The sequence below is a fragment of the Barbus barbus genome (assembly GCF_936440315.1).
Source record: "Barbus barbus genome assembly, chromosome: 10".
NCBI classification, from domain to species: Eukaryota; Metazoa; Chordata; class Actinopteri; order Cypriniformes; family Cyprinidae; genus Barbus; species Barbus barbus.
This window is the reverse complement of record NC_136738.1, coordinates 6,876,073-6,900,959: the sequence shown is the minus strand read 5'-3', so window position 1 is coordinate 6,900,959 and position 24,887 is coordinate 6,876,073. Positions and strand designations below refer to the sequence as shown.

Sequence of the window (24,887 nt, the reverse complement as noted above, 5' to 3'; positions counted from 1 at the left end):
CAAAAAATGGCAAGCTTCTATTTATGAAATGTGACTTTAATGTCTATATACGGTTTTCATTTCACAGAATGTATTCATATGCCTGCTCTGCTTTTCACAGCTTTTGTGCTTGGCCCTGCACTTACTATATATCTACTCTAGGCTGTGCCAAAGCAATGCTTGTAGCTGTGCATATAGAGTAGACTCGCTTATATACAAGCTGTGTTTTCAATACAGGGGTTACATTCATAAACAGGTCATTGTAACTGTTGTAATGCCTCATTCCAGTAAGACACAACAAGAGTAAGATGTTTTACAAGAACTAAGACAAAAACTGTTTTTATAGCGACTGATTAAATTGATAGTTCACCCAAGAATGTAGATTCTGTCATCACACTCATGTCGTTCCAAACCTGTATGACTTTTTGGGAAACATAATATTTTGATGAATGTTGGGAACCAAACAGTTTTGGTTCCCATTGACTTCCATACTATTTTTTGTTAATACAGTGGAAGCCAATGGGAACCAACCTTTACAAAAAAGAAAAAGAAAAAAAAGACATCAGGCTGAATTAATGATAATAGAATTTTCATTTTAGGGTGAACTACCCCTTTAAAGAAAGTCGTGGCCTAATGGTTAGAGCGTCGGACTTGTAATCCAAAGGTTGTGGGTTCGAGTCTCGGGCCGGCAGGAATTGTAGGTGGGGGGAGTGAATGTCCAGCGCTCTCTCCACCCTCAATACCACGACTGAGGTGCCCTTGAGCAAGGCACCGAACCCCAAACTGCTCCCCGGGCGCTGCAGCATAAAATGGCTGCCCACTGCTCCGGGTGTGTGTTCACGGTGTGTGTGTGTTCACTGCTGTGTGTGTGCACGTTGGATGGGTTAAATGCAGAGCACGAATTCCGAGTATGGGTCACCATACTTGGCTGAATGTCACTTCACTTCACTTCACTTCACTTAAAGGAAATTATCTGTTACTTCCATCTGTTATGAAGTTAAAGCATGTCATTTCTGAAAATGAAAATGTCAATGACTGTTTTCAAACAGGCTGCCCCAAGCATTCACAGTCTGTCATTTGTTTCACAAACAGAAACTCAGAGAATTGTTTGAGGCAATGTTTCTGTGTCAGACTGGTCGAACAAACAAAACATCTGCCTTGATAGCACCACAGAGCTACTAGTTTAACATGCAAATTGCTTATAGTTGTCTCTGCATATTAAGAAAAGTATAGCAAAACAAATTGCACACTTTGCCTTTAAGAATCCATGTTTACTTTTATAATATTTCTGAGAAGGTCCTATGTGTCATCACATATAATGTCACCGCTGGTACATGGTAACACAATAAATGTGTTAGTGCTTGAAGGTGGATCAGCAGTATGAACACAGAATCTGTGGTGGCAGATATATCACAGATCTCCAGTGATCTGCTGTTCTTTGTTTCTAGGGCACCGCTGGGCCGGATCCCACCACAGTATATCTAGACATGAGGGCCCTGCGGCATGACAGGTGCTATAACAAACACTTCTGATTTCCCTAAAGCTTATATACCAGTGTCAATTCATATTATGTTGTTTATCGACTAATAAGTACATTATTTTGGTCTTTTAATTAGAAAAGTTCAGTTATATGATCTGTTATTTATTTTTTTTTTTTTTCCAATTCAATCAGGGTTCGATTAGTTGAAAGAGGATCACCGCACAGTCTGCCACTGATGGAATCTGGGAAGGTGAGATATTATAAATAATGAATACACATACAAAATTTTAATGGAGTAATTACATTTCTTTTGATGTTTTTGAAAGAAAAGTGTTTTGTTCTCATCAAGGCACCAAGGCATTTGATGCAACATACAGTTAAAAACAGTAATATTGTCATTTTGCAAATTTATTAAAAAGGAAACACTGAAAAAATGACACAAGTCTTCATACCCTTAACTCAAAAATTAGTTGAAGCACTTTGGCAACAATTACAGCCTCAAGTCTTTTTGGGTACATTTGCATTTTTTTTTTTTTTTTGCCATTCTTCTCTTTAGTCATCTCAAGCTCTGTCAGGTTGGCTGGGGACCATCGGTGGAAAGCCATTTATAAGTTTCTCTAAAGATGTCTGATTGGTTCCAAGTCCTAGCTCTGGCTGGACGTTCATAGAGTCGTCCCTAAACCACTCCTGCATTGTCTTGGCTGTGTGCGTAGGGTGATTGTCATGTTGGAAGGTGAACTTTCAGCCCAATCTGAGGTTCTGAGCGCTCTGATTAAGGATATCTCTGTATTTAGCTGCCTTCAGCTTTACGTTTTTTCTGATCGCTTCCCCAGTTCCTGCCACTGAAAAACACCCCCACTGTATGATGATGTGCACCATGCTTCAACGTTGGGATGGTATTATGCAGGTGTAAGCGGTGCTTGGTTTCAGACATGAATAGGTAATTGAGGTTCATCAGACCAGAGAATCTTTTTTTTTTTTTTTTTTACAGTCTGAGAGTTATTTAGGTGTAATTTTGTAAATACCACTCAGGGTTTCATGTATCTTTACTGAGGAGAAGCTTGAGTTTGTTCACTTTGCCATCAAGCCCAGATTGGTGGAGTGTCGCAGTGATGTTTGTCCTTCTGTAAGTTTCTCCCATCTCAATATAAGATCATGGAGCTCAACCAGAGTGACCATCAGTGTCTTGATCACCTCTCTAACCAAGACCCTTCTCCTTCGATTGCTCTGTTTGGCCAGGAGGCTGGATCTAGGAAAAGTCCTGATTTTTTCAAACTTCATCCATTAAGGATTATGGAGGCCAAATGCTCCTGTGAACCTTCAAGCTGATTTTTTTTTTTTCCCATATCTGTCTCAACACTATCCTGTCTCTCAGCTCTGCAGGCCATTCCTTTGACCTCATGGCTTAGTTTTTGCTCTGACATCCATTTCAGCTGTTAAACGGGTGTATGTGCCTTTCCAAATAATGTCCAATCAACTGAATTTGCCACAGGTTAACTCCAGTTGGAGTATATAAACATCTCAAAGACGATCCAGTGAATCCAGTGAAATTTCAAGTGTCAAAGCAAAGGGTATGAAGACTTGTGCTATGTCATTTTTTCAGTGTTTCCTTTTTAACAAATTTGCAAAGTTGTGATAAATCCAGTTTTTGCTTTGTCATTATGGTGAGTGGGGTGTAGATTTATGCTGGAAAAAAGGTAATTTAATGCAGTTTAACATAATAACGCAACATAACAAAATGTGAAAAAAATGAAGGGGTATGAAGACTTTCTATAGGCACTGTATATATATATATATATATATATATATATATATATATATATGTTATCGCTGTGATAAAAAGCCGCCATTAGTTTTCAGTGTAACATGATCCTATATGGTGATTTGTTATCTGTTATTATTAGTGCTTAATTATTATTCATGTTTATTATTATCAATGTTACTGATAATAATAAACTGCTACATTTATATTTTTCTAATTCTTTCATGAATCGAAATTTCAAAGGAACAGCATTTATTTGAAATAGAAATATTTTGTAACTATGAATGTTTACTGTCACTTTTGATAAATTGAATACATTCTTTCTGAATAAAAGTATTTATCTTTTATCTTACTTGAATGGTATTAAGCAGAAAACACTGTTTTCAACACTGATGATAATAAAGTTTCTTGAGCAGTAAATCATAATATTAGAATGATTTTTGAAGGATCTTGTGGCACTGAAGACTGGAGTATTGATGCTGAAAATTCAGCTTTGCGTCACAAGAATAAATTACATTAAAAACATTAAAACAGTTCCTGTAAATTGTATTAATATTTTACAATATTACTTGTTTACTGTAGTTTTGATCAAATAAATGCAGCCTTGGTGAGCATAAGAGACTTCCTTCAAAAACGTAAAAAACGTATTCCAAATTTATAACTTCATTAAAATCAATTAAATTAAAAAATAATAATTATTTTATATTTATTACATTTCTCAACACACAGATTCTGCCTGGGGTAAAGGTTATAATTGCCAACACAGAGACCAAAGGCCCTCTAGGAGATTCTCATTTGGGAGAAGTAAGTTTCAGTAGCGAGTGCTATTAACCACAGAGAACCACATCTGACCTCCAAAATAAGTAGTGTTACCTGCAGATTCTGTTATGTTATATTATATCATGTGCAGTGAGCTGATGGTACTGTATTTAAAAACAGATCTGGGTGAGCAGCCCCCATAATGCCACAGGATACTATACGGTTTATGGTGAAGAGGCGTTGCATGCTGACCACTTCAGCACCAGACTGAGTTTCGGTGACACACAGACGGTTTGGGCTCGAACTGGATATCTCGGTTTCCTGCGGCGCACAGAACTTACAGATGCCAGTGGAGGTACTGTATGCATGAGATGAAGACCATACACACAAACACACTAGTGTCTCATTTCAAGACATTTCTGAGTTGACTTTTCAAATTAAAAACATGTTCAATAAAAGCTAATAAATGTTTGTTTTTTGTAGTGTTTGTACATTGTTTTTGGTGTGTACTCATTAGATATGATAATAGGACAAATCAGTTGTGTTGTCCAATAAATGATGTTTTTGCACATTATTCTAGAGCGGCATGATGCCTTGTACGTGGTTGGTTCTCTAGATGAGACTCTAGAGCTGCGGGGAATGCGCTACCATCCCATTGATATTGAAACATCTGTCATAAGATCACACAAGAGCATTGCAGAGTGGTAAGCAGTATTTTTAAATGCTTTCCGTATACCTCACAGAAGCTGATTTTAATGGATAAACTTTTTATTTAAATCTTTACTCAACTGTAATATAAACTCTCCATTTTACTGTTATAACAACTGAACATTTGATCGTTTTCATTGTTTGGTGTATCCATGACAATAGCTTAAAATTACTATTCTTAATAATTTAAGTTTCCTGAGAAGCAAAATTTAGAAAGGTATTAAAGGAAGTTTTGAGTTAAATACAAGATAAGATCTGTGGCATGCTGTTGATTTCCTTTTTTCCTGAACCACAAGTTATGCGAAAGTTCCAAGACAACTATATGATGACTATAATTATTGTTGGTCAGTCAAACATACTTACACTAATGGACATTGATAATCTAACATTCTCTAACATTGTTTAATCCAATATTGGTAACTATACAGTTTTGATACCAGTCCTAAACTTACTTTAAAAGAGCAGCCTATACTTAGTGCAAACTGAATTGCATGTTAATAGCAATTAAATCAAAATGTATTATAGTTTACATTTATAATAAATGTAGTTTGCTTCCTTTTTCGTGGCCCAACTGAGTAAGACTGAAGTACATTTTTATATGTAATTTCATCATTACTTCTGTTGCCTTTGGAATGTGGTTAAAGTGTACTGCTGAATGTACTGACAAACATTTATGATAAACTAAAATATACTTTAATGTCATTCCAAACTTTTATGTCATGTATTTAAATATATTAATTACACATTTGTAATGAAGTTTTATGAAAAGTGCACTTTTTAAATGTGTACTTCTGTGTGAAACAGTCATGCAAGTGTGCTCTAAGTACACTCAAGTGACCTCTTATTTCATTAATATTAAATTAAAGTTTTTTAAATAATCTTTCAAGATTTGAAACACACTACAAGTGCACATTAAATATAATTAAGTGCACTTATTTAGCAAGGGATGCCTTCTTGTTATCATGTAGTCAGCTAACATTAGAAAGACAAACAGGAGACGTCAACCAAATTTCTGCGATAATTTACTGTATGCCATGAATGCTGTTGACAAAGTTTCATTTAACTGGAAGCATTCCTTTAAGACTTCCTGAAGGCTGTTTGTTTTCCATATTAATATCTTGCTGGATGAAGTGTATTAATTTTGTTACACTTTGAATTTGATTTACAAATATAAAGCCATGTTGTACAAAAATATCCAGGTGAAAAAGTGCACTTCCATAATGTACTTAAAGTGCTCTATTCTCGCACACTAAGTTTGTACTTGATATACTAAAAATGATCCTTTAGGACTTCTTAAGATAAACTTAAGATCATCTAAGTGTACTCAACTGTGCTATTTTGAGACACCATGAATATGAACTAAAATGCGCTTTTAACATACTGTCTTTGTATTTAAAAAATTTATTTAGTTGCCAATGTAGTACACTTGAACCCATCTTTCATTCACTAGTACACTCAAGTGGATCATTTTCTCAAAGGATCATTTTTAGTATATTAAGTACAAAATTAGTGCTGGAAAATAGAGCACTTTAAGTACATTATGGAAGTGTACTTGTTTTTCACCTGGGTAGCCCTTTGCAGTGTAGATACAGTATTCTGCTTTTCGTACTTAAATACACCTTTAATCTCTTTACTCTCTCTCAACCTTTCCTCAGTGCTGTCTTCACTTGGACAAATCTCTTGGTGGTGGTCGTGGAGCTTGAGGGGTCAGAACAGGAAGCCCTGGATCTTGTTGCTCTGGTGACCAACGTGGTTCTGGAAGAGCACTATCTCATAGTGGGGGTCGTTGTGGTGGTGGATCCTGGAGTCATTCCAATCAACTCCAGAGGGGAGAAGCAGCGCATGCACTTGCGTGACGGCTTCCTCGCCGACCAACTGGACCCTATATATGTGGCCTACAACATGTGAGAATGTGTAACATGGAGGAGGAACCAGATGCCAGGAATATCTGCATATGCAAATTTACAAAGGAAGCATTTGGGGGAAGTTCGGACATGCTTGCCTCTTCCTCCACAAACATGAAGAGTCCTTGATGGAGCTATGCAGTTTTTTTTATATCAAACTGTCAGAATGCCTTGCAAATAAAACTCTGATTCAGTGGTCAGGGCAATTGACTTGATTTCATCTCCTGTTTTCTTGTGTGACACAATTATGAGTTCAGTTTTTATTCAAGAACACTTGTCCTGCACATGACACATGCGTGCTGAATGTTCTCTGTGTGTGAGGAGGACCGGCCCAAAAGGGCAAAGGAGTGCCTGATGTCAAAACAGGATCCAGATTGCAGGACTATGTCTTTGTCAAGGGCGTGTGAAAATGTGTAATGCACTTAATTTCAATGCATTACTATCGCCAATGTTATAGCTGTAAAAAAAAAAAAAAATGCTCAAGCCAATTTTTGTTTGGTTTTTTCTCTTTTTACGTCAACACACAAATCTTTTGTAAATGTTTTATCTGGAGACCAAATGGCAATAAGGATGGATATAAGATGGAGAAATGGATATCTAAGTCTTTGTTTGCAAGAACGCAGTACTGAAGATGTGCTGCGGATATGCTGCTCCATAAATTCACAAGCTTACGCATTCCCAGCTAGTGTTTCAACATGGGCCCTAAATATTTTTTATACGCCTGTGGATTGTTTGTTATTTTTACCCCCACCCATTCTTTAAATCATTTGATTCGTGTGAGCTTTTAGACTGTGCAGGACAGGAATCAGGGTAATAACAGTGAATAGATGAAGAGTCTTATTCAGGTAACCAAGTCCCAATCTGAAAAAAAGATTTCTGCTCAAATTTGCATTATTCACAGCATTTCAAGTTTGAACTAGTTTTTACAGTATGACATCACCGTTCATAACTAGATTATTTTATATTCCTGCAGATGAATGTATAAAGGTGACATTTTTATTCTCCTACATATTACTGATTGAAAAGAAAGCCTTTTCCATTAATTCATTAAAACAAAACATACCAAACAGATGGGATTGTTATTTCAGGAAAAAATGACCACTGCAGGTGAGGGCTTTTATTCTTCTTTTCATTACTGTGTTAAAGTGTGATATTTGCTTGTATTTTTCAGACACACTGTACACCGCATCGGCCAGCACTGTAAAGTCCACTTCTAACAATGCTTGCTTTCTTTTATTGTGTTCATTACGTAAAGGACAGGCAGTATGCCTGCTGTAATTATGTACAGAATTTGTGTAATAAGTTATTACTGGGACACCAGAAAACTACAAATACTTTTGGCATGGTTTTTGCAGTGGCATGGAGGAAACCGGATGCTGCTCAAATCGAAGCTTAATTTCACAAACAGTAAGGGGAACAGCTTGAGACACTATTCATGTAATATTTTATATTGCAATAGACTCAAGAAGTGGTTTTGCTGCAAGGATTGTAACGCACATACAGCATCTGTATTGCAGGATGGTTGTGTGACTGTTAGTGTTAAATTTTTGCAGTTTTGTCATTTAGTGAATATTTGGTTGAAACAGCTTTTGACTTGTTAATATTTCTTAATAAAACCCATGCTTTTAAATGATGGACATTGACATTTTTAATTCTAATGTGATTTTTAATGCACATTTTGCAGACAATTTTATCAAAAGAAACTTACATTGCATTTAAGATAAACATTTTATTTGATTTAATCCTGGGAATTGAACCCATGACCTTGCCACTGACATGCCGTGCTCTACTGTTTGCTACAAAAATAATCAGTATGGAATAATATAAATGTTGCATATAATAGTAAGGATAAGGATAACCAGGTTGACATTATTACAAAGGTTAAAGAATTTCCAGGATGCATGTTAGCCATGATAAACAGATACCAGAAAGATCTAGTGATCGCCTCTACGGAACATTAGTTTCAAAATATTTCAAGAGATGTATTCTTTTATTTTATCTAAAAGCTTTGTTGCAATATCCAGTGCCCTTCTGGCATCATCAACGGCAAATTGCTTGTTTGGAATGTGAGGAAATTGGTGACAGTTCGGATATTGAGTTTTTTTGCCATCAACACCAATTTCAGTCAGTTGCCTCACAGTGTTCGGTAAAGAAGCCAGTTGTGGACTGAAATGGGACACCTGTAGAGCAAGGCTAGTTACTGAGCTGTTGCTGGGATGGCGTCCACTTCCCCTGTACATCGCTGCTATCAGGGCTTTTTCCACAGCCTGATGCACTTTAAACAGACACCACTCTGAACTATCTCCTCCAGTGTCATTGTGAGCTGCTCTGATGTCACATTGAGCCTGTTCATACCAGCGATTTGCCTCCCCTCCGTTTGGCCTTGGAGTTTCTCTGTGGTATGACCAAAAGTTATATTGCCTTCTAGAGTTCTGATAGAACCTCTCGCGTCCTCTCCTGTGACTTCGTGCCTCTGTGTTCCACATGTCATAGAAATCTCGAAAGTCTCTCCAGTTCGAGGATGTGCTATGTGCAGTTTTCCCAGATTGTAGTTCCTCAATTCTGTTTTGCAGGTATTTAAACGCCTCTGTGGCAAGGGCTTCATTGTCTGGGTTCTTGTCTGGATGCCACCGGAGGTAGAGACGTTTAAGAGCTTTTTGTTTGTCCTCACTTGACATTTTCCAGATTTCGTTTAAGCTTTGGTCAATTTCTCTTTTGATCTCTTCCGATGTCTCAGGAAAGACTGTTTTGGGTGGAGGCCCAGATGTCAAAAGATGTTCTACATCTGTGCAAGTGGACCCTTTTGATACAGATGCCTTCTTTTCCCTTTTAAATTGGTAAAGGTCAAGCGAGCTTACTTCAATGAAGTCATCACTGCCAACTTGAATTTTATATCTGGCAGGAAATTGTCTTGCTTGTCCCAGTGGATCATCCACTCGCTCTATAATAATGGCGTAGAAATATTCACCAGAATTGTCCTTGCTGAAGCCAACATACTCTCCACTTTCAAAGTTGTTAAGGAAGTTCATATCAAGACAGTCATGCCATTCTTCAGGTATACAGCATCCAGGTTTTGGTAAGCTACCATGTCCTTCCTCCTTGTAGCCACTGTTATGAATGCCATGATTTCCCAAGGTTTTTTCCACATCCTCCATGTTATCACACAGCAAAAGTTGTCCAAGGACTAGAAGGCTTGAGGTGGTCAAACAGTTATTTAGAAGAGCATTGATTTCTTTAGTAAGACACATATTAACTTCATTCACTACTTTGAGGGCCATGCCATCATTGTGTTTTAAGTAGAACCTGCATCCATTTTGCTGTTTTTTCACATAAACATCTGTTTCAGCCTTACTACCCTCTAGTGGCTCATGGTTTAACAAAAGCTCAGTTTGAAGAGTTTTGCAGCAGATAATTTCAATCTTAGAAAAGATTTCTTCACATTTTTCTGCAGCTTCAGAATGTGAAACCCCACCTTTGCTCTCTTCTCTGATGAGACAGACTAGTCCATGAAGAAATGCTGCAGAAGACAAGTGCTTGTCAAACCAACCACCAAATTCACACTGCCCTTCACACTCGCAATATTGGACACTTGTTCCATCCAGGTTTTCAGAAATTACATCCGAGAGAAATTTGGGGCGAACATGCTCAGGAAGGAACTGCAACAATGTTTGATGTTCATAGTGATCATTTCCAAGATAACATAAGTTTAATTTTTCAAGCAGTTTCAGCTTGGTTTCCAAAGGACCCTCGAGTCTTGCGGCCTTGAATACGGTGTCATTAAAAAACAAAGTGCTGGATTCATAGACTTTCGCATCTGTTGAAGGAAGATAAAGTGGGTTGTTTTGAAAAAGAGGATTATTCTGTTCCTCTTTCAGCAGGCAAAATAGCTGTTGTACAACACGTTTCACAGTTTTTTGTTGATTTGCTTGAAGGCTGTCTTTGTAAAAGCTATCAGAATAGATTTCTTGAAGAACAGTGCTATATTGATCAATGGTGGGTCTTCCCTCTGCACCAATCTTCTTGAAGAAGTCTTCAAATTTCATATAGTTTGGGGGAATGTTGTACAAGTAAGGCCTAAACTCAAGAGGATCAGACAGTGAAAGTACTGTCTGGCAAGCTTTCACAAGTGTTGTACCATTTTCCACAAGGATAATGGGGAGGTCTGAGAACAAAGAGGCATCAAAATTTATTGACTGCAGGTATGCATATGATTTTATAAATACCATGGTTCTTGTTTTTATCAGTTCGTCTTTGTTGCATTGAGATTTACAGATGTTTTTAAGATTAGCAGCTAATTCTCCAGGGGGTGGAGTCGCCAAGGCTCCGGCCTCTGTCAATTTCTTTATGTGTTGTAGAGAACAGCTTTCTAAGGGCAGGATTGGCATAGATGTCCATATCAGATATTGGTGATCACTGTCTCTGCCAATAAGCGATCCACTGATAGCAACAACCTCCCTCTCTTGAGCAAATGCCTTTTGATAATTACAAAGTGTTTGATGAATTTGCACTGGGAAGATGAATTTAATGTTAGCAACTCTTACAAAAAGTGAATCAGACTTTTCGTCATTACTATTTGATAAAACAGCCTCAAACAGGAGTTGTGATCTTATTTTAAGAACATCTAAAGGAGTGTTGCCTCTGGTTTCAGATTCAATTTGTTTTGCAAACTGAATGATTTCCTCATCAGACACTTCATATTTCAATCCAATGTCCTTTAAGAGACAAAGTGCTTCAATATCTTTACCTTTGAAATTTTCCCAAAATGTTTTGGGCACAAATCTCTCTTTTGGAAGCATTACCTTGTAAAGGTGTACATTGTCATCAAAGAAGTACGAAGCCTCCTGAAGAGAGCCATGGATGTCTCGAATACATCTGACCTTTCTCAATGGAGAGACAATGCTGGGATCCACTGGTCCAAGTTCCACTAACAACCGCATGCAATCAATAAGCTTGGCCTCTTTCATCGTGTGCACAGAAGGAAGAATAAACTGTTCACAGAACTGCAAATCATTCAGAATCTGAATTTTTAGACGCTCTGCCAATTCTAAATTCACCAAGGTGTGCTTAAGGAAGATACTGTCACATCCATCAACACAGTACAAATTTGGAAAGTCATTCTGATGCTGAGAATTCAGAATGAATACCCTTCCGTGTAAATCAATCCGTTCCCGTTTTCCAGATATGGACTCAAACAGGGGCAAGGATTTGAGCATCGACACATGTTGATTCTTGTTACTGGAACCTCTGATCTCATGCTGTAAGAAGCCCTGAAGTTCTTCACATTCATCTTCAGACAGCTCCTCAAACTGTGATTGTGGTACATGGTAAACCTGCTCCAAAACAGCACTGCTTTCTCCTGCTTGCAGGAGTTCTGGATTCATATACTTGTGACGGAATTCAAAACTGAGATCAGTGAAAAAGACATGGTCTATTTTCATGAATCCCAGTTTTATGAGAATGGATGCTATTTTTTCATTTTCATTCTGAATCACTTTTGATATGTTCTTCATTGTTTGTAAGAAACGGGTGTTATTTTGACTGGGGCAGATTACTGGTAAGATAGGACTGTCATCAAAGTGCTTTTTTATCTCACTGAAGACATTCAGCTTTCCCTTTTGGAAGCTTTTGTCTTGATCATCAAAGAAGTTCCACAAAGTTTTCAGCCATTTGATTGTCTCTGATTCTGCTTTGTAGAGCTGACACCTTTGATCAGGTAAGGACTGCCTGAGCAGTAGCTTGAGTTCTGGTTTCAAATACGTTGCTGCTATGTCAATTGTTAAGGCCATAATAAACTTTCCCTTATGCAAAATTTGATTTCTGTTGGCAACCATATCTGTAAACATCTCCTGATGTCCTTGGAAAAGACTGTTAAATCTTGAGATCAACTTTGGGCATTTAGAGTCAAAGAATCTTAACATCTGATCTTCCGTGAGGAGAAGAGGCAACCCATTGATGTCATGGACATTTTCCTCATTGACATATTTCAAGCAGAATTTCAAAAGTTTTGAGCATCTTATTTTGTTTTGGATCAAGGTCTGGTTGATAGGCAAAGGCAAACTACCAGTTGTCTGAGAAGGATCATTCAGTGATTTTTGCTTCAAGAAGTTAATCAATGTTGAAGCACTGATTTCTGCCACATTCACATCAGCTTCTTTAAAACTCTCTTTAATTTCATGCATTTTCCGAGAGTGAGGCACTAATTTCATCCCGATGTCATCTAAAATGTTGAAAATTCCACCATGCTCCTCAGTTGTAAAATATGGACAATTTTCTGAATGTGGTTTAGATACACTGCACCAGGTAACTGTGTATTTTTGTATTTTTGTATATTGTAAAAGATATGATGTCTCAACAGGAACAGCGTGTACTGTGGGTATGACAGGAAGGTCACGTTGATCAATTGATTTATAGACCTCACAAATCATCTTATGCCAGATTTTGTCTACTTCTGGGGAAATGCATGGAAAGTATTTAAGGCAAGAAGACTCAAGCCGTGCATTGAGGAATACAAGAGCTGTAGGTGTATCTTTCTTCATGACTGAACAAATACGTACCAGGAGGTCAGCATAAAGTGGTGAAATTATGATTAATTTCAGTGACTGGTTCCACTCAGTCTTCAGACTATCACCATCCTCTTTCCATAAGTCCCTTCTAGAAGAATCTACTTCAAAATTTGCATTCACATGAACTGGTAAACCAGTTTGTCCAGGTAAGGGCAAAGAACAAAATGTCCTGCCAATAAATGTGTGATTAAATGTGCTACTCCAACATGCAGCCAGAGCAGCTTGAGGAACTTTGAAATGATGTTTTTGCTCAAAGTTTGGTTCTGAAAAGCCAAAGCACTCTGCAATGACCCACTTACTTTGTTTATGTCCAGATGATATTTGCATGTCATAGATGGTTTTGCAGTGTTTTGCTGTTCCTGACATGAGGGAGTCTCGAACATGTCTGAGAAAGTTTTCCTTGCTTACCATGCTCTTCCTTGTGTGTTTCTTCTCAATAAGGAAAGAACATTTAGGTTTTCCATCTTCATTGATCTCTGAAAACTGTATTTTTGTGATGTGTTTCAAGAAGAGAATTAGTTCCTCAGGATCTTTAGTCAAGGCATAGTAAAGTTTCTTCATGTCATGATCTGTGACTGTATGTCTAGATATTTCAGATTTGTCTGCCATTTCCTCTGTCCTGAGAGGGAGCCTGAACATGGTTCCAGTATTGAGTGCAAACATTTTTGGAAGAAAGGTATCATAAATATCCTCAAAAGACTTTTTAAATTCATCTTCCACTGAAAACATGCAGCCTGGGGACTGGTTTACACCTTCCACATATTTTAAATTTGGATCAGAAATGCAGAGCCATTTGTCACCGGTCAGGATAGATGGACAATCTGTCAGATGATACACTGAATTGAAGCCAAGTCCATATTTCCCAGTTCTCCCTAAAGTTCCATGCTTTCCTCCTTCTCCCAGCTGCTGAATACCCTGCAGATCAGCATCAGAGAATGTTCTGTTGTTGTACACACAAAGTGCCGGGCCTTGAACCAGTTCCCATTCCTTTCCAAATATCTTTTCTGTCTTATGTTTTCTTTTGTCCCACACAAAGTGAATTTCTGTTGCCTCTGCATCATCAGCATTTTGAATGAGCTCTTTCAGAATATCCTTTTTAGATGGATATGCATCAATTATATTTTTTATTCTGACAGTTAGTTTCTCGGTTTGTCCAAACTCTTTGGCATGAAGAGAAAACCCACTGACAAAATGTTCTTTCAGAGTATGATGTCTTGTTGTCATTACACCAAAATGACAGGCCACAGGCCGAGGTATCAGCTCATGGGAGAGCTTGACACCAACCGAGACAGGCATCCATGGGCTGTCATTAAATCTCAGCTCTTTAGATGATGTCAGCACCCTTCTCTCATCTGGTATGAGACAGTTTGTAGGCTTTTCTTCATCGATTTTGTAAAGCCCATTCACGAGTATTGCAACATAAGTATGGAGGTCTGACATGGAAAGAGGGTGAGATTTTTTAAAAGCATTTATTTCCTCAAGTGCAGCAACAAATTGTTCTTTTGTGAATTGTTTTTGGACATCAAGGTAGTCCCAGAGCCTCTCAAATTTGGAGAAGATGACTGGAAGCACATAAAGATATGGTTTCTGTTCAAATTCTTTAGTTCTGGCCACTGCCTTCACATTAACAAAGTGATCCTCAATGAAAATGAATGGAAATGATTTTGCATGGCCAATAATTGGATTGGGATCTTTCTGTTCCAACAAGTATTTGTTGAGATATTCATAGCAAGAATGAGCCATGTTGAAGACAGCAGTCTTTTCAAATGCATTGCAGTGTTGGTGTGCTTTTAACAGCTGCTGGAGCACTGTCTCAACTGGTGGATTTGTCCGTACTCTCAATTTCTGGAGAACTGAATCATAACTGTGTATTTGAATGTTTGAAAGATCAACTGTGAATTCTGTCATGCTTACCAAATTGTGACAACTTTCAATGTACACTTCAGAGGGTTTTTTAAGAATAGTGGTGTTCTTGTTTTGCTGAACTGAAGGAGCTAAGGCAGGAAGGAATGGTATTTGAGACAGTGTGAGCCAGTGCAGAGAATTCACATCTTCTGAGGAGTCTTTTATTGACTCCATGAGATACTGAAGACATTTACGACATTTAGATTCATCCTGTTGCCAAACACTTGATATATTCCCCGCTCTTTCTATGATGTCCTCTAAAGAGAGGCGGTCACTTAGCATTCCCAAATCGGAAAGTCGTTGAATCCTTTTTGGTGAGAGGAAGTCATTTGCAGTTCCTTCAAGAAAGCGTCCCTCCTCAAGTTCATACAAACAAGCCACTTTGCCAGAAGGATTCACAAGTCGCTTGATAAAATGAAGCTCCTGACATTTCTGTGTTGGAATGCAAGGGTAACTTTTCAGCAGGTCATCAACAGCAGGATCATTCAAGTCGATGGCATTCAGAACAAGCAAATTTCTGTTATGTGTGTCCATAGCACTCAAGTTCTTTAACACAATGCTGTAAAACTCGGGCCAGTTGATCGTTTTCTGTTTGATCATTTCCATGAAGCCACAATAATTAAAACTGTCTCTTACCCATGTTGGGAGAGAAACAACACAGGAATACGAAGCTCCCAAGCTCAAGAACACTTTCATGGCAATGTCTCCAACTGATTGGTTCTTCTCAATTTTTGGATTCAGAAATCTTGCCTTGTCCATAGAACACCAATTATGTCCATTGCTAAAAAGATCCAGAGATTTACCATTGCCGTTATGTGCAACTGCTGAGTAGAAAGACTCAACCAGGGGTAAAAATGCTTTGCTTGCTTTCTCTCTGTTAGGCCAGAATGCATAGAAGGGATAGTTCTGGATATGTCCATTTTGGGCCATTTTCTTCAGCTCAAGCAGTGTTGTGATATAAGCAGAGTTTACAGCATCTTTAAGTAAAGCTTTGTTCCACTCAGACTTCACTCCGTTTTCCCATAGGCCTTTTCTATTTGATGTGACTGCAAAAGTCCCATTGACATGAACAGGAAGACCTGTCTCAATTGAAAGAGGAAGAAAACAAAAAGCCTGGCCAATGAGGCTTTCATCAGGGTACCATGTTTTAGTTTTTGCTTCTCTATGCAAAGGTACAGCTACACCTCCAATTGGATATGAAAAAACATGCTCTTGATCAGTTCTTTTCTGGAACATTTGCAAAGAATCCTGTGTTCCAGAACATGAGTACAAAAGCCAGTACTGTGTGAGGGATCTCTCTGAGTGTTCTTGAACTATTTTAAAAATGTGTGCTCTGTTGACATCAATAATGTTGTTGCATGCGATATCAGCATTTCTGAAAGTGCTCTCGGTCTCTTGGAGAGGTGTGTCATTTGAGACAGCAAATGGAGTCATGACGTCTCTGGATATTTTGAGAGGAGTCTGAATCTGATCATCCTGTGGAGGAGTCGATGCCTTTTCAGGGACAATTTGAAGGGACAAAGATTTAATTCTCTTCAGAAACAGTAGGAGAGTTTCTGAGTTGTCAGTCAAGTTATTTTTAAAACTCTGAATGCGTTCTTTGTCATATACCTTTGAACTGATCTCTGACTTGTTTGCATCCTCCAGAGTGCGAAATGGTAATTTTATCAAGGTGCCATTATAAGATTTCTTGCTGTTTTGCAATGAGAGATCACAATCAAAAATGCCTTTATAAGATTTAAACTGTCCAGGAAACCTTTTGTACAGCCGTTCCTGGAATGGGTCAAGTTTAATTCCTGGGTTTCCTTTGCTGATTATGTGCTTTTTCAAATGGGTGACATTTGGATCAAGTATGAGAAGGCTGTTCCCACTCAAAATTGAGGGAATATCACTCACATGGTAAACAGCATTAAATCCAAGCCCAAACTTTCCAATCATCTTAACTTTGTTCTCCTTTAATGCTGACCCCACTTTGACAATGTTTTCCCAGTCGTCTTGTGAAAAGAGCTCATCGTTGAAGATCCAAAGGCATGGTCCATTGCAGAGGGCCATTCCATCATCAAAGAGAGTTTCAGAGTTTCTCTGTGTTTTCGGAAGTCAAGAAGGAATTTACACGTGGTTGCCCCAGCATCCTCAGCATTTTGTAGGAGTTCTTTGAAAATGTCACTTTCTTCATCATACTCTTTAAGAATGTTCTTAATTCTTTGAGTAATCGGTTCAGATTGTCCACATTGTTCTATACCAAAGAACTCTTGCTTTGCTTGTATGCACTCTTGTTTTAAGATGTGAGTACTTAAGAATGGGATTTTCAACCATCTTGCAGTGAGGAGAAGAACTTCCTCATGAATGACATAGAATTCCTCATTGTCTTCTTTCAGGTCATCTAGTCCTTCAGGACTGATGTCACAGAAGACAGTTTTAGACAAAGATTGCAGAGTAAAGTTTTGGTTTTGTGCCATGACAGGCACAGGTGTACTGTCCTTTAAACTCTTCTCATTTTTTCGCATCCATTCAAGAATGGCAATTGTCACTATAAGTTCTGTCGAGTCTCCATGAGGAGGACACCTGCGGTCAATTCTGTGTTTTATGTCATGAAGTATGTCTTCAATCTCCTCATCAGACAGTGTTTTCTTCACACCAAATTTTGTTAGTAGGTTTTCATACTGCAAAAACTCTTCAGGCACTTTCTTGATGTAAGGACTTAGATCCAATTCAAGTGGATAGGTTAAAACTATATCTCCTGGGCAGACAAACTCACTTTTATTCCAGATCCAGGGGAAACATTTTGTGTCCATTAAATCTCTGAAACTTGTCATGTTGTCCTGCATGAATTTATAAATACTGTGCAAATTGGTTTTAAACTGAAAATCTGAATTTGGGTCGACCATTGATCTCAGTTCAGAGAGGTTCTCTAAGACTTTTTCAGCAGGAGGGGGGTCATAAAGTCCAAGATGGTTGCAGACATGTCTTGTCAGCTCAGCGGTAAGTGGCATTACATACCCAACAATTGAAGAATACATTGAATCTCTTACTTCAGGAGGCTTATAGAAACCTCTCTTTAGATGTCTGCATTTGCTTCCATTTGAGAATTTTGGATTTTCACAGGGCAGCCACTGCCTTTGCATCAGCTCTTTCATCTGCGACTTGGTGAATTTTGTAAAGAAATCATTCTGATTCAGCACAAGAACAAGAGTATGTGCTTTTTTGAATGCCTTATCTGGTGAGTGAACACAAAGCTTTTCAATATGATTTATGACTTGGAGTATGTTTGCTGTTGATATTTCTTTTTGCTCTGTCTTTAAGCCAAGGCGTTGCAAACTCTGAAGCATTTCCTGGGTCTTTGTATAAACAGGTGGGGGAAAGAAATCTGTTTCGAAAAGGGCCTGGAATATCGTGTTTCTTGGATCAAAAACATCTGAGGCTTGTTTGCGTTCTCCCTGAGTAGTCTCAATAAAACTCACACTTTTTATTTTTGTGAGCAGCTGCACACTGTGTGAGAGTAGAATGCTACCATTGTTCAGGATCCAGGTCATTATTGTCTTTTCCTCACCATTTTTGCAAGAGCCTGTCTTAATACAGTCAACCAAATGAACAGCCACCTCAGCTGCATCCAACATTTTAATTTTCAGAAGAGTCAAAAGTCTGCGATCAGCTTCATTTGCACACTGTACAATGGTCTCAGGCATTGGCAGATCATTTGGAATGGCTGGATTGGTGGATGAAATAACTGCTTGTTTTGATTTAACAGCAACATATTTCCCAGACATAATTTTGAAGATTGGCAACATGGAAAGTAGGTCCTGTTCAGCAAATGAGAGGGAATCCAAGGAAGAGATGTAAACTTTCAACTTCTCTATTTCATGTGATGAAGCAGAGGCAATGCCTTTGATGACCTGGTCTCTGTTTGAGTTTACAAAGACTTGTAGAACATTTCTTGGTGAAGCTGGAAGAATATAACTTTCAATGTAATGATGTTTAAGACACTCATCTCTTTTTATGACTGTACATCCCACCATCCTTAACACGTTCTGAACATTATCTAAGTTGGACCCTGTGCTACTCTGAAAGATCAAAGTTGTTTTACTCTGCAACCTTGCTAACAATATAGAATTGCCTGAACTCCACAGTGGCTCCAGTGGTATTAAAGGCAGGTCAATAAAGCTGCTTAAGTCATTCCATTCAGTGCTTAGAAACTTCCAGAATTCAACCAGCCAGCTCTTTGGAGGATGATGATCTTCTGTTGTTTTCCATGTCACGTGACCTTTGGTAACTTTCCAGTCCAGAGGTAAGTGCTTCTTCATGAGTGTAACAACATGTTGTGCATCCAAATTGATTATGTTGTATATGCCTGAAACACACACACACACACACACACACAAATTTGTTTTTGTGAATTGTGGGGACATTCCATAGGCGTAATAGTTTTTATACTGTACAATCTGTATGTGCTATTGCACAACACCAACCCTACCCTTTACAGGAAACTTTGTGGATTTTTACTTTCTCAAAAAAACTCACTCTATATGATTTATAAGCATTTTGAAAAGTTGGGACATAGGGTAATATCTTCACCTTCTCCTTGTAATACCTATGTCATACCCATGTCATAATACAAATTAGTGTCGTCATATGTCCCAAACACACACACACATTAATTTGAAACATTAATTTTATATTATTATAAGCATTCCTGATAAAATATATGAAAGAATTTTCTTACTCCTTGTTGCTAGTTTCCTTAGTTGCATAGTACAAAAAGGGCTCAGATCGTTGGGTAAAAACCTTTCTTTACAAAATGGCAGCAATGTTCTTAACAAAGAAGAAGAAAAAAAAACAGATTATTACTAGTTTGACAACACAATATAAAGACACTAAAGAATTCAAGTAGGAAAGCGATTATGTCAAACCTTACCTTGGAAACTTCTCATTGTCAATCAAAACAGTGTTCTGCACTCCATTGCCAAATGAAGTAAAGGTTCCATCACTGAGAGGCAGAAGCTTAAGTCCTTGCAGCTCTGTGTACGTTTCATCACTGAGAGCAAATTCAAGAAGAGAGTATTTGTCATCTTTACTGAGATTGTCAGCCTCGCTTCTGTGAAGGACATCTTTAACATAAGATGGAGTCACCCATGTCAAGGTGTCACTTTCAGGGAAGATCTCTTGAACATCTTTCAAAACATGTTCTGGGACTGTGACCAGGTTCTCTCCTTCAGCAATCAATAATCTCGACACAGCCGACATTGTGTCACTTCGTATATTATTTACTGCAAAAACTGCGTCTGTGGCAGACACCCAGATTTTCTCATCATCAGCAAGGTGAAAGATCTTGTATTCAAATAGACCTTTCAAAGTATCAATTGCAACTTCATGCCATCTCTCTTTATGTACGGTCTTCGATAGGTCAGGCCACAGATTGTACACAGGCAGGGCTGAGTTTTCTGATAACTGAATGGCATCTAGGATCATCATGAGATATACATGGGGAAGAATCTCTTTTGTGAGCAGCTCATTCCACATCGCAGACTCGTCATTCTTCTGATCTTCCTCTTGCCACTTGATGAACCTCCGATTGTCTGTCAGGCCAAAGCAAGCATTGATGTGAATGGGGAGTCCAGTTTTGTTTGGTTCATTATTTGGAAGTGGCAGAAAGCAACTTAGTCGCCCATTGCAAAGTGATCTGTCTTCATCTAATCGAAATGCTGCATCAACTTGAGGGTAGAAGCTCAGTTTATTAGCTAGAGAGTCAATCTCTGGTATATATTCCCGTTTCAGACGGCAAGTTGCCACAAGCCACTGGGACTTTGTTTCTTCCGTTTGTTGGGAAATCTGTGATACTGTTTTAAAACTTGTTTTTCTGTCAAACGATTCCTGCTTGATATGAGAAAGGTCAGTAATAAAGTGATTTGACACTGAAACTTCCAGCCTGTTGTTGCGGAGGCCATTGGTGTCAATATGCAGCAAAGTAATAGATGACACATTTCTCAGGAAAAGAAGACTGATGTCTGCATCAGCAATGAAACTGTCAAATAGCTGGGTAACTTTTGTGGAGTCATATAAGTTATCTGAGATCTCAGAAGCCTCATTACGCAAAGGAAAGCGGAAGAGTGTTCCTTTGAAGTATTGCTCCTCGCTGATAACCTTTTCCCAGGAACAGCTGTTGACTTGACTGATAATATGTTGAAAGGGCTGAAACTGATCTCTCAAGTTCAAAAGGCTCTCTCTGTCCTCTTCGTCATTCAAAGACCATCGATAGCCTTCTTCATCCTCTCCAAACATCATCTTTTGTGGGTCAAAAATGGCTAGGTGTTCAGAACTGAAGACACATGGCAAGTCTGTAAAACAAATTAAATAAATAAATAATTTTTAACATTGTTAACATCGCTAGTGTTGTGCTAAATCCTGTGTCAGAATCTGACACTCAAAGTACACTGAGGGGCAGTTATTTGATAAAACTGATGTTGCTCAATGCAATCAGGTCAATGCAACCAAATTGTTGATTATACACTATAATTAGGGATGCACCAATCCTAGTTAATACAATGAGTCGATATTACATTTATTTTTATATGGAAATCAGTGCAACATTTTAATTAACAGTTTAGGGATTGGCTAAATATTATATTTAAGAATGTTATTAAATGTGTTATTTTTAGTGTTTACGAAAGATTAACTTGGATGATGAGTGTTAGTTGATGAAAAAAATGGGAAATGACCATGCACAATTAAATGTCCAATATCGCATTTTACTATTAATAATAGCCTGACCTTCTAAAAAGGTTACTGTAATCTGTAACAGTTTATTTCTCTTGTGATACCTACAATAATAATATTGATAAACATATAGCCTACCCCAATTTAACAGCATAGCAGAATTCAAAAAGAAAATTATTACAATATTACTGTGAACACATAATTTGTTAGCGTGCTAAGCATTAGAAAGCTGAAGATACAAAAATGACATTTGGTTTAATCATTATTAGCTTAGATTACATAAGGTGATATATATTTAAAAAGACATTGACTGACATATTGTGATGTTGACACTACATCAACTAGCAGTATTGTAGGATTTCTAATTAGCAGGCAGTAGAATAAGTAAAAAAGTATGAGCCAGTCTGGTAATGTAGCATATTTTACCTGTAATATGATAAACAGAGTTGAAACCGATCCCAAATCTCCCAACTTTTGATGGGTCATCCTGCTTGATGCTTCTGCCAACTCTCTGAATACCCTCCCAGTCTTCCTCTGTAAAGGCTGCATCATTGAAGGCATAGAGAGCAGGTCCTGCCAGATCAAAATTACAAATGGCTGATCATACAAAAATGATCAAACAAGAAACGTTGAAATTTGGTCTTTTGCATAGAAGAGTAAAGGATTTCAGTACTAGTCCTAGAAAATAAAATGATGTATGTACTCTGTGCACTTATTTGCAGCCTATTTTTTAGGACTAAACAGTGATTTTAATCTAGTTTTGGATATCGGAGATACAGTTTGTGATACAACCGTGGAGACTGGTGATTTTCAAAAGGGGTTGAAGCACAGATATCAGTTATTAATGGCAAAATGTGTCTAAACGTTTGATTTAGTATAAAAACTACTCAGAACTCAAAACTCCTTCCCGTTTACAAAGCAGAAGATAAGCTGCAAAACTCCTGAAATCTTCATAGTTGTGACATCTGAACAAAGAAGGATGGGTATGCAAACAAATGCAAAGCCCTATACGGGGTAAAATCCTTTATTGCAGGCTCTAAAATAATGTTGAGTCTAGTGAGACCACCCATTGAATCCCAGTGTTTACAACACAAATACCTTGATATTTTCCAAGCTCTTCAGTCCACAGGCTGTGAGTCCCATAATGTCTCTCATCATGAATAAACACCACAGTTGAAGCTCCTGCATCATCTGCGTTCTGTATCAGCTCCTGATATTTTATAGAATAATTATTATTGACTGATGAGATATAAGATGCATACCATTTGATGCACAATTGACCCTTCGCAAAAACCCGCCCTCGATAGTTACATTTGCTATGTCCAAAAAAGCCATGTCGCTCTCACACTATGAGGAAGTATTGGTATAACTGTCTTTTTTAATGTATTGTGTATTGTACTGGTTTGTATTGTGTGTTTCTTGCTAATGGACCTTGAGTCTGGAAATAAAGTTGAATGAATGAACATAGCGGAGCAAAGAGGAAACTGACAACACGCTGACAGACAAGACAGAGCAGGTAACTTTAAGTATGAAACATGGTCTCAGCTTTCAAATTTTGTCATTTTTTAAGAAATTCAAACAATAAATACTGTTATGTGGCTCTTTAATGTGTCGTGACAGATCACTGTAGCGTCTCAGTTCAAGCAGCACATGAACCAAACATCTTTTCATATTTATATAAAGCACGAAATAAACATGAATGAACATCAGATTCTATTTTATTTCAACCGCAGAAGATGTCAATACACAACATTTTTCAAGTTTTAAGTCCACTAAAGTTAATCTACTCTCCTGTCTGATTTGTTTGCCGGACAAGAATGGCGGATACGGCTGATGATCAGATCGCCTGTCAATCAAGCTCTTTGCAAACGGTCAATTATTCATGCAATATGTAAAGGCATTTCTTTTTTATTATTATAATTTATTATTTTATTTTTCTTTACCTACCTTCAATATTTGTCCCCCATCTGGGTACCTTCTCAAAATTTCCTTCAAGTAATCAATAAATGGTGGAGACGTAGCACCAAATTTATTTCTACAGTGAACAAAGTAAAGTTTATCACAAAATGCACAAAACAAATCAAATTCAAAGTTCAATGTGTAATAGACAAAGTACAAAATTAGATTAATTAATGCTAGAGTTAAGTGTTAGTATGCTTGGGATTATTTGTAAAACATATTAGCCTTATTACAAACTTTTTTAATAAACTATAAAATACTTTACTAACAGTTCACTTTTAATCAGATATTACATTTCCTTAAACAGAAAACATTGAGTGAAAACCACTTACTTCTTTTTCTTCTTTTGCCTTGATGCTGAACTCATTCTTTCTTTTACAGCCTCCTGTGTGGTGAAAAAAACTGTTTGAAAAAACAATTAACTTCCAAAGCATTCTTCTGAACAGTTCTTATTCCATTGTCATTGTTAAAATACATTTTTTCCCCCATGTAGTAGTTTGCATTGCTTTCTTGGGTCTCCTGTGGCTTTATAGCTACAGAACAGTTAATGAGTTTACATACACCTTGCAGAATCAGGAAAATATTAATAATTAAAAAAAATGCAAGAGTGAATATAAAAACTGCATTTTATTTTTATATTTTTTACTGCCCAGAATAAGCAATTAAGTTATTTCACAAAACAGATGTTTACATATAGTCCAAAATACAAAATATTGAGTTTATACAAATTAACAGTTCAAAAGTTTACATATACACTGGATTCTTAATACTGCGTCTCATAACCTTGATCCATTATTGTTTTATGTATTATAATGGTTGTTCATTAATCCCTTGTTTGGCCTAAGCAAATTTCCACTGTTTTCTGGCATCTTCTGAATACTTGTGTAACCCCTCCGGTTCTACTTGCTACGTTCGGTCTGAGCAGGATTCAGGTTTCCGACATCGGAGGAGGGCTCACCAAATTAATGTTCTGCAATTTGTCACATATACACATTTTTTTTTAAATCATATCTTTCTGATATACCTAGGTCTCTTACTGCCCTCCTCCTCAAAGTCACCATTCACTTCATTTATATTCATTCACATGAGAAAAGGAGTATACTTTAGAAAAGTGAAATAGCTTCAATTATAATTGCTCTAAAACAATAGTGCCTTGT

The 24,887-nt window shown here is 37.6% G+C and overlaps 2 protein-coding genes across 2 annotated transcripts in view; one reads left to right on the top strand and one right to left on the bottom strand.

Annotated features, from left to right (window-relative positions):
- dip2a (disco-interacting protein 2 homolog A) overlaps positions 1 to 8,237 on the top strand; it is a 123,877-nt gene extending 115,640 nt beyond the window's left edge. Inside the window, exons 33-38 of the mRNA XM_079427509.1 lie at positions 1,428 to 1,489; positions 1,652 to 1,709; positions 3,951 to 4,025; positions 4,161 to 4,335; positions 4,561 to 4,684; positions 6,344 to 8,237. Coding sequence (XP_079283635.1) covers positions 1,428 to 1,489; positions 1,652 to 1,709; positions 3,951 to 4,025; positions 4,161 to 4,335; positions 4,561 to 4,684; positions 6,344 to 6,596 — 747 coding nt within the window. The 3' untranslated portion in view covers positions 6,597 to 8,237. The remainder of the gene's footprint in view (positions 1 to 1,427; positions 1,490 to 1,651; positions 1,710 to 3,950; positions 4,026 to 4,160; positions 4,336 to 4,560; positions 4,685 to 6,343) is intronic.
- A 328-nt stretch (positions 8,238 to 8,565) lies between these two features.
- LOC306876394 (sacsin-like) lies at positions 8,566 to 24,097 on the bottom strand (the record flags this gene model as incomplete). The annotated part of the gene is given in 8 exon segments (XM_079427508.1): positions 8,566 to 17,138; positions 17,141 to 19,408; positions 19,781 to 19,869; positions 19,973 to 21,392; positions 22,198 to 22,344; positions 22,870 to 22,981; positions 23,719 to 23,806; positions 24,063 to 24,097. Coding segments are annotated over 8 exon segments (12,732 nt in total).
- Between the last annotated feature and the right edge of the window lie 790 nt (positions 24,098 to 24,887).